The 13,583-nt window shown below is 43.4% G+C and overlaps 1 protein-coding gene and 1 long non-coding RNA gene across 2 annotated transcripts in view; one reads left to right on the top strand and one right to left on the bottom strand.

The window, feature by feature from the left end:
* Positions 1-13,583, bottom strand: part of LOC144678739 (contactin-associated protein-like 2) — a 2,328,914-nt gene that overhangs the window by 1,105,457 nt on the left and 1,209,874 nt on the right. The window contains exon 10 of the mRNA XM_078538599.1: positions 4,840-5,011. Coding sequence (XP_078394725.1) covers positions 4,840-5,011 — 172 coding nt within the window. The remainder of the gene's footprint in view (positions 1-4,839; positions 5,012-13,583) is intronic.
* Positions 1-13,583, top strand: part of LOC144678740 (uncharacterized) — a 258,128-nt gene that overhangs the window by 216,005 nt on the left and 28,540 nt on the right. The gene's annotated exons all lie outside the window — the stretch shown is intronic.

Genomic DNA, 13,583 nt, shown 5'->3' with positions numbered 1-13,583 from the left:
TAAGGAGGCTACAAAGGGAAATGGATACATTAAGTGAGTGGGCAAGGATCTGGCAAATGGAGTATAATATGGGGAAATGTAAAATTGTCCATTTCAGCAGGATAAATAAAAAAAAACATATTATCTAAATGATGAAAGATTGCAGAGCTCTGAGATTCAGAAGGATCTAGGTGTCCTAGTACATGAATCACAAAGGGCTCGTATGCAGGTACAGCAAACAATTAGGAAAGCTAATAGAATGTTATCGTTTATTGCGAGGGGAATTAATTACAAAAGTAGGAAGGTTATGTTTCAGCTGTACGGGGCATTGGTGAGACCACATCTGGAGTACTGTGTACAGTATTGGTCTCCTGATTTATGGAAGGATGTAAATACGTTAGATGCAGTTCAGAGAAGGGTGGGTTGTCTTACAAGGAAAGGTTGAACAGGCTGGACTTGTATCCACTAGAGTTTAGAAGAGTAAAACGTGACTTGATTGGTGCCTTAAAGATCCTGATGTCTTAAAGATCCTGAGGGGTCTTGACAAGGTGGATATGGAGAGGATGTTTCCTCTTGTGGGAGCAGCTAGAACTTGGGGTCACTTTAAAAATAAGGGTTCACTTATTTAAGAAATGAAGGAGAAATTTTTTCCCTCAGAGGGTTGTGAATCTTTGGAATTCTCTTCATCAAAAGGCGGTGGAAGCAGAGTATCTAAATGTTTCCAAGGGATAGATAGATTATTGATAAGCAAGGAGGTGAAAAGTTATCAGGGTAGGCAGGAATGTGGAGTTGAGGTTACAATCAGATTAGCCATAACCTTACTGAATGGCTTAGCAGGTTTGAGGGGCTGAGTGGCCTACTCCTGCTCCTAATTCCTATGTTCATATGTTCGTATGTTCATATGCACGGCAATCCTCCACATTCAACAAGCTGACAATGCATAGCTGTAACCTTATCATTTTAAGCAGCAGAAGCATCTGTTGATTGTGCCAATTTCTCAGGACCATCTTCTCTTATGTCTCTCACAGGGTCAACTGCAGAGGGGATGGAATTGACACATCATGAACATATTCAGAGGAGGAAGAAACAATGGAACCTGCAAAATCACTTCTTTCTCGCGCACCTTCCACCGGTGCAGACACTCGGACTTTGATGGATCCTTGCGCATTATTAAAAATATTGCCACATGGGCTAGTCCACATCACTTCAGAGCAGGAGGAGATGGTGGAGCCAGAATCATCTGTAAGCAGACCCCCTTGGAGGATGGAGGACAGACAAACCCTGCTCAACAGGGTGGAGATGTAAAGCCTAGGAAGTCATGAAATAGACGGCTCTACATGGAGAGCCAGCATCAGATGCCCACATGTCAGAGTTACCAGAGGCACTGTGGAGTCATGGGATGAGAATGGAGGAATCCATTCATCTCGTGTGCTCCAATATGTCTCTGTGCTTTGAGTGCATGAGCTCACCCATTGACAGAGTGATCAACCTCATGGAGAGCCATATGTGGCATCACTCCGACTAGATAACTGAATAGCATGCTTACATGCACAAAATGCATGTCAAAATCTGTCCCATTGACCAGTTCATGGCGCAAATGATGCAAAGAAGCATGTAGTGGTGTCAGCTGTTCTCCAGGTGCTGGTTCTTTCTAGAAATCGAGGACGCTATGAAAGGGTTGAGGTGGTGACAGGTGTTGATGACAGGGCCACCCTTCAGGGAGTTCTATCATCATCATCCACTTCCATGACCCCTCCAAAGGACGAAGCATCTGCAGAGCTACACCCTGTGACTGAAGCTACCCCTGCAGTAATGCCAGTGCAGCAGGCTATAGAGATGCCCCCAACGCGAGCATCTCAGAGGCAAAGCGGCACAAGTCAGCGGTCTACATGGACCCCATTCTGAACCATGGTGGGACTGGTGGCGGGGTGGGGGACGCAAGTCATAGTGAGTGGAGGCCAACACATTAATAATGTCATTTTGTGGGCCATTTGGGCGTTTTTGTTGTCAATAATATAAAACCGTTATGTGCTAAAGCACGGAGCACGTTTTGCACTAAAGCAAACTTGTGTGTTTCCATTTCATCGAAAAGCAGGAGAATGGAAGATATGAGTTAGCAAAGCAAAGCAGTGTGTTGGGGAAAAGTATTCCAGGCAGAGATTCTGGAGCCTTTCAGTGTTTGTGTCATTCAAGGTTTCTGACTTCTGTTCTTAATGGATCCTTGCTCTTAGCCTGATGAAGGAGAATCTCCTCTCCAAATATCCTGCAGACTGAGTTTCACTCAGGTGAAACATATCTGGATCGGAGTGGCCCGAGCACCCCTGCCATCCAGACTCTGCCTTCTGAGCTTACAATAGTGACATCTGTGCAAAACATGGGGATCATCTTCCAGTTCTCCTTAAGCTTCTTCCTCATCTTCATCCGCTTCTTCCTTCTCCTCCGAGGAGCTGTGCTATTCCAGTGCTTCTCCTTCTTCAAGGTTCACACCTCTGTGGAGGGCCATGTTATGGAGAGTGCAGCAGATCACAACAATGTGTGAGACCTGTGGGGAGTCTACTGCAGGGCACCATCCAACTAGGCATAAGCTGAACCTCATCTTCATGAGGCCAATGGCCTGCTCAAAGATGATCCTTGTGAACAGGTGGCTTCAGTTGTAACTGAGCCTCTGTGGCAGAGTTATGCACCAAAGTCATCAGACAGGTCCTCATGGGAATAAGCCTTACCATTAATCCATAGATTACCAATGGCTCCGTGAAGAGAGACAGCACCTGTGATTGCCAAAAGAGGAAGGTGTCATGGCAGCTTACAGAGTAGTGCTTGCTGTGGTCACAGGCCAGTTGGACATTTAGGAATTAGAATCCCTTCGTGTTGAGGAATCTCCCTTACTGGTCAGTCGGTGCCTTGATGCTACATGGGTGCAGCTGATGCACCTGAGGGAATCCAATAAGGGAGGCAAATCCCATGGCCCTTAAAGCATGCATGCCACTATCCACTTTGAATTCAATGTGATCCCCCGCCACCTCAAACAGAGCATCCGTTACCTCCGTGATGTAATCATGTACTGCAGTTTATGAGATGCCACCAATGTCTGGAAGGGCCTAGGTGCAAAAAAACGGCACTGTGACTTAGACAGCTATGGGAAGGCCATGCTGAAGATACAAACTGTCGGATGACCCTCAATGCGAGCAGACAAGTCAGCAACCACCTACTTGGAAAGGTGCAGATTTCTGCAACACTGAGATTACAACATATCCATGTAGCATAATTCTCCTTTGGCAGTAGAACCTATGCTGAAGGTGTTGCTTTCATTGCCTTCCTGTTCCTAGTTCCTGACCCCTGAGCCCTTGTTGCCCCTGCTCCTTTGGATGTCACTCCTCATCACTAGTTGATCCTCTCTCAGAGTAGTTTAGTTTCATTTCTTGTTATGTCTTTCCTTCCAAATGGAATATGGAGTCTTCCTGAGCCCCACTCTCATGAACTCGTGAGGCCTGTACACAGAAGGACACCTCCCCCCCACAAAGCTGCCCCCATCCCCAAAAATGCCCTTATCTAAGGTGAAGCAGTATTACAAGTAATTCTCCTGACACTGTACAACTGTTTGCCTGTGACTGAGAACCTTCTCTGAGCTTTCCTTTGTTAATGGTGCCTCTTGCTGCTATCTCGTCATCCTGACTCCTTACCCTGTAGTAGTTGAGACCCTGTGTAAATCCGATGCCTTAATAAGAAAATTCCAAACTGGCCCTTAATGAGCTGACAAGCTCGTTAACAACCTTAACTAGCCATTTACACATTTTGGATGGGTTTCCTCCCCTTAGAGCCTTTTCAACTTTCAGCGTTTAAGTTTTGCATTGGGAAACTGGCACGGCATTCCGAGGGGCGAGTTCAAGCTTCCCTCTGCATCTGCTCATTCTCTCACATTTAAATAAAAATCCCAGAATTTGATGCAAGAATTGAGGGAGATTGGCATAATTGAAACGACTGCTTAAAGCGCTAATTCTGCACTGCTGGTGGAAACCTAATTTGCCAATAGTGCATATTGAAAATTCAGATGCATTCTGTTGATGCTTTCCAATTATTATATTCAGAAGATCATGGCAGTATTGCCTGAATTAGAAAATGTGCTGCCAGCAAGCAAGACTACTACAGCAAGACTGACTGGTAAAATTACATGGTATCCATTACAATGGGATCCAAGGTTATTATGAAAAGTTTTGGTGACTGTTTTGTCAGGAATCCAAGTGTTTTTTATGATCTAACTCATCACTTATTTTGCAAGAGTTGGAAGAGAAGCTTCTGTGTTTCATTGGCCACAATGAAAGCCAAATCTGCCTGTTTTGATGCTTACTCACTCCAATGGACTGAATGGCAATGGCCTCGTCCATGCCGCTGCAGACTGTCAATTCTCAATCTTCAATTGGATCGAGAAACAGAGCAACAAGACTCACTGGCTCTTTAAGCAAATCTTTATGTTTTAATCAGGGGCAAAATAAGTGTTTCAATTGACCTCAGCATTCCTAGAATCACAGAATCATAGACATGGCACAGAAGAAAGCCATTCAGCCCATCGTGTCTGTGCTGCTAACATTCAAGTAACTAGCAAGTAATCAGCATGGAATATCAGTGTTTTATCTTTATATGCTACTTTACTGTTTCTGTAATTCCCGCAGAAAATGTGATAACTCTATTTGAATTATGAAGTTCATGTGCTGCTTATAAAGAGGTCTTGCATTGTATCTGCTTACTTTATGAGCCTTGTGCTTCAAAAGGTGTACACTTACTGTGCTTGTGTGACATTTATCTGCACTGAACCACCAAACCATGATATACACTGAAAAATAAAATTCCTCGTTGTTCATTTACCTGTCAATGATAGCACACATGTCAATGTTAACATTGGTAAACTGTCCCAGCTTCCCTTGCTCAACAGCATGTAAGTCAGCCAGCTGATCATCCACATGAAGGAGTTGCATGCAGCCTTGAAAGGAACGCCGAGAGAGACTTGGTTTTGTGTTATTCAGTAGACCAGGGTAACCTGAAATAACAAAAAGTATATCAATTTCCTGTGTTGTGCAGACATTACTCAGAAATTAAAGATTCCTGGGGGGTTATTTCATTACAATGCATTGCAGTAAGCTATTTCAATTCCTCTTAGCATGAAAGGTTCCAACTTTTAAACTGTAAATGAAATATTAATTTGTTAGGCCACTCTAGACAAACCAAAAGCATTGATTACTAATGCAAAATTCAGGTTTTCATCACTGACATTTGTGAGAAAACAACACCCTTAAACTGAAGAGAACACACAATGCTTTAATGAAGGAATAATATGTTCTGTAATTGCCAATCCTATCTCAGTGTAATTCATTGAAAAGTCATGACAATGATAAGGTACTTAATGAATTAGGTTATATTACAATATCCATTGATTTTTTTAAAAATCGATTAGCATTTGAGTTAGCATTCCACCTGATGTGAGCACAGTATTGAGATCCCTTAACTGACTACAGAACTGACATTTCACAATACTAGTGACGGAATCAGAACACAACGCTCAACAAAAGACAAAACTCATTTATCATACCGTAGCTATGTTTAATAAAGTGAAATACATTTACTACATGATAGTCATTGTAATTTAAAATGTCATTTACTGGTTAACGTGCTTTCAAAGGTTGATGTAAAGATGTTACATAAATGCAAGTGCTGCAAATATATATACATATATTTTAAATACCATCGTATAGTAGATTTTTTTTCACTGTCCTGGGAATACCATATCACATAATGGAACTGCTCTTCCATTATTCTTTATTTGGCCAATATGTATTCCACTATTTATATTAAAAATCTGGCTTTCCCCTTTCATATCATCAGTAATCAAATCAAAAGTTTTTGAAGAAAATGTGCCTGTGTGAGTTCAATTCATCTTAAGGCCTGCATGTTGTAAACTCAATAAAATGCACAAAGCCCTTTTCTTGCTGAGCTCTGTATCATTGTATATATCCATAATAATGTGCTTCATCAGGTTGTGGGAGCAAATTCACATCTTTATATTCTGCATGGGTGAATTCAGACTTTAGCTGGCTGACAGCAGATCTGCTGAGTGGAGACATTGTTTCCTCATGGGAGGGAAAGAAAGTTGTCAAGCGGTTGAACTGGGGTTCCCTATTTCCCTCAACATCTGGTTTAAAAGTAACATAGAGGCCTAGAACAGGTTAACTAATTCAAATGGTAAACTGTGGTTTGTAGTGTGACCTTGAGAAAGGAAAGGTCACATAAAAATACCCATTTCCATTTTTTGCTGTGACAGTTTTAGATATGTGTGTACCATTTTTTGTCTTTATCCTTTCATGGGATGTAGGTGTCGCTGGCAAGAACAGAATTTGTTTCCCATCCCTAATTGCCCTTGAACTGGGTGGCTTGCTAGGCCATTTCAGAGGGCAGTTCCGAGTCAACCACATTGCTGTGGGTCTGGAGTCACCTGTAGGCCAGGCCAGGTAAGGAAGGCAGATTTCCTTCCCTAAAGGACAATAGTGAGCCAGAAAGGTTTTTACAACAATGATAGCTGTCATGGTCACCTTTACTAATACTAGCTTTATATTCCAGATTTATTAATTTAAATTCCACCAGCTACCGTGGACCCTTCAGATAAATGTTCAATTATACTGACTTGATGATTGACTATGCCTCTATCCATTGACACGTCAGTAATGTGAAGATATTAACACTGATTTTGATGTTTGTTCCTGCCAGTGGGAGACTGGGGCCTCATTTACATTCCACTGGTGAGTGACAAGTGCCAAGCAGGCACATTGCTGTAGGTGGCCAATGTTCAAATGGCAGAAAATCAGCTGGCACCCAAACGACTGTAGCCAAAGGTTAGAGCCGAGGCCAGTAGAGGCCTGAATTTTTTTTGTGGGCTTCTACTGGTACCATTAAAAATACATCTTCTGGGTTATTTTCTAAGCAGACTCCAGCATGCTCCATCCATTTGTAATTAGAAATCGCAATCTAAATCCTATACACGTCAGATGGCACAGATTTATATGCATTAACAAGGATTCAATCTGTATCCAGTGATTGCCTGGGTGAAGGGTGGAATCTGGTTGCAAATGGAAGTGGTGAACACAACAGTTTTATTTTAGGTCTTTTACTGCCCTGTTCCCACCAGGCATAGCCTGTTCCCATCCCATGGGTGAGTATAAGGGATCCTGATTTCTTTGACTTACGAACGTACAAATTAGGAGCAGGAGTAGGCCACTTGGCCCCTTGAGCCAACCCCGCCATTAAATAAGGTCATGGCTGAACTGATTGTAAACTCAACTCCATATTCCCGTCTCACTCTGATCGCCTTTCACTCCCTTGTTTATCAAGAATCTATCTAAGTCTGACTTAAAAATATTCAAAGACTCTGATTCTACCTTTTGAGGAATAGAGTTCCAAAAGACTCATGACTCTCTGAGAGAAAAAATTTCTCCTCATCTCTATCTTAAATGGGCGAACCCTTATTTTTTAACAGTGACCCCTAGTTCTAGATTCTCCCACAAGAGGAAACATCCTCTCCACATCTACCCTGTCAAGACCCCTCAGGATCTTATATGTTTCAATGAAGCCGCCTCTTACTCCTCTAAACTCCAATGGATAAAAGCCTAGCCTGTCCAACCTTTCTTCATAAGATAACACTCCCATTCCAGGTATTAGTCTAATAAACCTTCTCTGAACTGCTTCCAACACATTTACACCATTCCTTAAATAAGGAGACCAATACTGTACACTTACTCCAGATGTGATCTCACTAATGCCCTGTACGTAGGGCAGGTTTTTCGGGTCAGCGAACGGGGGCGGGGCCCGCTCGCCGACGCGTAAAATGATGCGGGGATACGTTGGGCGTGCGTACCGACGTCACCCCGCGTCATTTAGATTTTCAGTTCAGTGGGCACGCAGCCGATTCGGTTGCACGCTCGCCAAACTGTCAACGGCCTGTTAAGGCCATTAAAAAACTAATTAACATCATTGATGTACCGGCTCGTCCAACCTTAAGGTTGGCAGGCAGGCCGGGAGCCCAGGCGGGCCTCAGAGAAAGCATGAAACCTCATCCACAGGCGGGATGAGGTTTCATGAGGGTATTTAAATTTTTAAGAAAGGTTTCAATAAAACTTATGGACATGTCCCAACTCATGTGACAGTGCCACACGAGGGGACATGGCAGGGAAAAATTTTAAACATATTTATTAAAAGTTTTAAATCGGAGCCAATCTCCCTGAGGCAGGGCACTTTGTTTCAGGGAGATCTGTGCACTCTTTCACACGCATGCGCGAAAGAGCGCACTTCCGGCTGAGGGAATCTCCCCCTCCACCTGCACAGGGAGCGCATAGCACTTCCTGGCGGATGTCACGCTGGGCAGGCCTTAATTGGCCCACCCACTTTAAATGGCTGTGCTCCCCCAACCGGGGGCGCAGATTGGAAGGCCGCCCACCGGCGCCCACTCCCGCAATCTACCCCCCCACGATGGGGGCAAAATGTTGCCCATAACTTAGCTACTTTTGTATTCAATTCCCCTCACAACAAACAATAACATTCTATTAGCTTTCCTAATTACTTGCTGTACCTACATACTAGCCTTTTGCGATTCATGCACTAGTGCACCCAGATCCCTCTGCATCTCAGAGCTTTGCAATCTCTTACCATTTAGATAATATGCTTCTTTTTTATTTTTCCTGCCAAAATGGACAATTTCACATTTCCCATATGGTACTCCATTTGCCCCAGATATTTGCCCACTCACTTAACATATCTATATCCCTTTGTAGCCTTCTTATGTCCTATTCACAACTTACTTTCCTACCTACCTTTGTGTCATCATCAAATTTAGCAACCATATCTTCAGTCCCTTTATCTAAGTCATTTACATAAATTGTAAAAAGTTGACACCCCAGCACTGATCTCTGTGGCACTCCACTTTTTACATCCTGCCAACCAGAAAATGACCCATTTATGCCTACTCTCTGTTTCTTGTTAGCTATCCAATCTTCTATCCATGCCATTAGGTTACCCCTGTGCCATGAGCTTTCATTTTCTGCAACGACCTTTAATGTGGCACTTTAGCAAATGCTTTTGGGAACTCTAAGTACAGTATATCCCCCTATTTCCCTCTATCCTCAGCATGTGTTACTTCTTCAAAGAACTCCAATTAATTAGTCAAACATGATTTCCCTTTCACAAAACCATATTGTCTCTGCCTGGTTACCTTGAACTTTTCCAAATGCCCTGCTATAACATCTTTAATAATAATGTGGTAATCTGAGGTGCAATACACCTTTAAGAGAATGTTAGCAGATTGACCATGTGATTGTATTACTCAATTGCTGTGTAGCACTGGCTACAATGTTAATCAGTAGTTTAGAATAGGATCTGGTTTGAAAAGCACACGTGTTAGTGCTCTGTTACATGTGTTAATAAACAGCATGTGCTTCATCTTACATTGGTCTCTGCACCTGCAGTATCTTGTTTACCAACTCACTCACCAGTAGATAGGTGTACGACCGTGTTCGCTGAGCAAAGTGACCCGATAGAAGGAACATAACAACTGGCGACGAGGCAAAACACAAGTCGACGGCAACAAAGGAAGCCGCGGAAATTCAACAGAAGTAAATCAGCCGTACTTTGCAAGGCAATTGTAAATACAGCCTCTATTATAGTCGAAGTTATCTCCCTCCAGCATGCCACAGTTTGGCTGTATTGAACTGTTTGATCAGACCACCGATGACTGGTCACATCATATTGAATGCCTCGTATTCTTCTTTTTGGCCAACGACATATCGGGGGAGGAGAAGAGGTGAGCGATCCTCTTATTGACATGAAGCAGTAAAACATACGGCCTAATTCATATTCTAACAGCACCCAATGCCCCAGATTCCAAGAGCTTTGATGAGTTGGTAAATCTTGTGAAAAGCCACTTTCAACCAAAACTCTCGGTAACAATGCAGCGTTTTAAATTTAATTTGAGGTGTCGCACCCCTGGAGAGGCAGTCAATTGCTATGTAGCAGCCTTAAAACAACTTAAGAACACTGTGATTTCGGGACATCGATTAACAACATGTTAAGAGACTGATTAGTATGTGGGATTAATGAAGACGCCATTCAAAAGAGGTTGTTGCCAGAAATGAATTTAGACTTCAGCAAGGCACTGGAGTTGACGCTCACAATGGAGAGCGCAGTCAGGGATTCAGAAGCAATCAAGGGAGCACAAAATGGCTCCTCCTTCATATTGGGAGGGAAGCACTGGTTAGAAATAGTGCGCTGGGTTCCGCGGAAAGGCGGGAAACAGCTATCATTAACAGACCGGCAAAAAGCAACGGTTTAACAGAGAAAACCTACAATACTAATGGCAGAAATGGAACCACACAGCCAGCAAGCGAACAACAATTGAAAAGAATCGAGTGTTTCTACTGCTATCGTAATGGGCACATTATGTGATATTGTAAACTCAGATTAAGACAAAATTTTAAGCAGAAAGGTAGAAATCGTGAAATTCACATAATAGAGGAACCAGAAGAAACAGAGTCAGATTTTTACTCACTACACAACTTAAAAATGGGTGAAACAGAGCCAATCTACGTGGGCGTGAAAGTCAAAGGGAAACCCATCCGAATGGAGGAGGATACGGGGGCATCCACGACAGCTACAGGGGAACATGCCTTCAAATATCTGAAAGGAGGAGACCACTCATTAAATCTGGAAAATTCAGATGCTAAATTAAAGACATATACTGGTGAAGACATATGAGTAAGAGATATATGCATTGTTCCAGAACAGTATGGAAATCAGTCTGTTAATTTACCCCTGATAATGGTCGCAGGGGATGATCCAAGTCTACTTGGTTGGAACTGGCTTATGGAAATAAAGTTGGAGTGGACTGAGAGTTTTCAACTCATAATGAAAGACCTGCAAGAATTAATACAGGGATATGCCTCCGTTTTCAGGGAAGAGCTCAGCAAGATTCAGGGGCTGCAAGCGAAAATCCATGTGGATCCTGGGGCAACCCCCAGATTCTTGAAGGCGGGGCCAGTCCCCTACGCATTACGAGAAAAAGTTGATGGCTGGAAAGGTTGGGAGTCTTACAACCTGTACAATTTTCTGAATGGGCAGCGCCATTAATTCCAGTACTAAAGCCTGGCCAGAGTGTGCGAATATGCGGGGACTACAAGTTGACTGTTAACAAAGTGGCCAGGATAGACAGGCATCCTATACCAAATGCTGATGAATTTAACTCCAAGCTGGCAGGGGGAACCGCATAAATGAAACTTGGCATGAGCCACGCTTACCAGCAAGTCGAGCTAGAAAAGGCCTCTTGGCCTCTCGGGATTTTGTGACTATCAATACGCCAAGGGGGTTATACCAAGTTACCCCTTGGAGTCTTATCGGCTTGTGCAATTTTCCAATTGACTATGGAAAATTTACTTCAAGGTCTGCCCCATGTTGTGGTTTATCTCGATGATGTCCTAGTAACAGGACTAGCTAATGAAGAACACCTGGCTAACTTGGAAGAGGTACTGAAGTGGTTCTCACAAGCTGGAGTACATTTAAAAAGAGAAAAATGTATCTTCCAAGCAAAAGAAGTAGTTTATCTGGGTCATAGGGTCGATTCGCAGGGCTTTCACCCCATGGAAGACAAGGTGAGAGCTATTTGTGAGGTGCCAACACTGAGAAGCACCACAGAACTCAGAACCTTCTTGGGAATGATTGATTATTATGGGCGTTTTCACCCAAATTTGTCAATAGTTCTGGCTCCATTATACGGATTGCACAAGAAAAATCACAGGTGGGCTTGGCAAGCTTCACAACAACAGGCTTTTATGACAATAAAGCAGTCGCTACATTAATCATCCCTGTAGGTACATTTTGACCCAAAGAAGGAATTCATTTTTGACCTGTGATCCATCCCCTTGCAGTGTAGGGGCAGTACTCTCCCACCGGATGGCTCTGAACGGCCCATTGGCTATGTCTCAAGAACACCTGGTGTGACAGAATGAAGATACTCACAAACATTTACAGCGAGAAAGTGTGAGAGAAGCAGCGTGGTCATTTACAGTGAGAGAGTGTGAGAGGATTGGGGCCTTTAACAGTGAGAGAGTGTGAGAGAAGCAGCGTGGTCATTTATAGCGAGAGAGTGCAAGAGCAGCGGGGCCTTTAACAGTGAGAGAAGAGTGTGAGGCCATTAAAGAGCATGAGAGGGAAAAGAGCGCAGAGAGCAGCTGATTAGTGAGTAGGATTGGTGAGTACTTCTAGTCTTTAAAGTAAAAGTAAGGTCTTTAGTTTGTGTTTAAATGTCTAGCCTTTTTTTTCCCCTTTCTCCTAAAGTTAGCTTGTTAAGTATAAGATCGCTACTGGTCTGTATAAAAAAAATAATTGCAATAAAAAGTAAAGAGTGTTGATACTAGAGTAATTAATTAATAAATTGAATAAAATACGATAGCGAAAGTAGGATGGGTGATTTGTTGCTGCTGCAGCATGTGGGAGCTGCTGGACACCAAGGTGATCCAGAGCTAACACTTCTGCACCAAATGTTTGCAGCTCAAGGTATTTTGGATCCAAGTTAAGGAGCTGGAATCCGAGCTGCAGACATTGCGCCACATCAGGGAGGGAGAAAGCTACCTGGACACTTTGCTCCAGGAGGTGATAATACCCCTCAGATTAGGGAATTCAAATTTGGTCTGTGATCAGGGACAGGAGGGTGTGACTGCAAGTGAAGCAGGTATGGGAACCCAGGGGGAAGCATTTGAGAAGCCTCGGGCCCTGCAACTATCCAACAGTTACGAAGTTCTTACAAGCTGTGTGGCCGAGAGCAGGGACTGCAGGGACGATGAGCGAACTGACCACAGCACCATGGTACAGGGAGCCATTCAAGTTGGGGGGAGGAAATGGGAAGATAGTAATAGTACAGGTCGGAGTAATTAGGGGAATACTGTTCTCTGCAGCTGTAAGCATGAGTCCCAGAGGCTGTGTGGCTGCCCGGTGCCAGGGTTAAAGAACATCTCCTTAGGGCTGGAGGAGGAACTTGGAGTGGGAGGGGAGGGATCCAGTTGTCGTCGTCCATGTTGGTACCAACAACATTGATATGACTAGAAAGGAGGTTCTGCTGTAAGAATTTGAACAGTTAGGAGCTAAATTACAAAGCAGAGACTCCAAGGTAATAATCTCAGGATTGCTACCTGTGTCACGGGCAAACTGGCACAGGATAAATAAAGTCAAGGAGTTAAATGCATGGCTCAGAGATTGGTGTGGGAGGAATGGATTTCAGTTCATTGGGCACTGGCACCAGTACTGGGTTAGAAGGGAGCTATTCCAGTGGGACGGGCTTCATTTGAACCGTGCTGGAACCAAATAGCTAGGGCTGTAGAGAGCGCTTTAAACTAAACGGAGGTGGGGGAGGGTTCTGGAAAGGGGATATGTAGGCTTACAAAGCAAAAAGACATGAGAGCCTTGCAGGGCAGCTACTTAGGTAATGATACCCTGAGTGTGAGAGGAAGGGACAGAGTGTACAAACATAAAAAAAGCAGCAATTAGGGTCAAACGAGTAAAAAATGGTATAAGGGCAAAATTAA

The sequence above is a fragment of the Cetorhinus maximus genome, chromosome 3, assembly GCF_964194155.1.
Source record: "Cetorhinus maximus chromosome 3, sCetMax3.hap1.1, whole genome shotgun sequence".
Classification (NCBI taxonomy): domain Eukaryota; kingdom Metazoa; phylum Chordata; class Chondrichthyes; order Lamniformes; family Cetorhinidae; genus Cetorhinus; species Cetorhinus maximus.
This window is presented reverse-complemented; position numbering and strand designations above follow the sequence as displayed.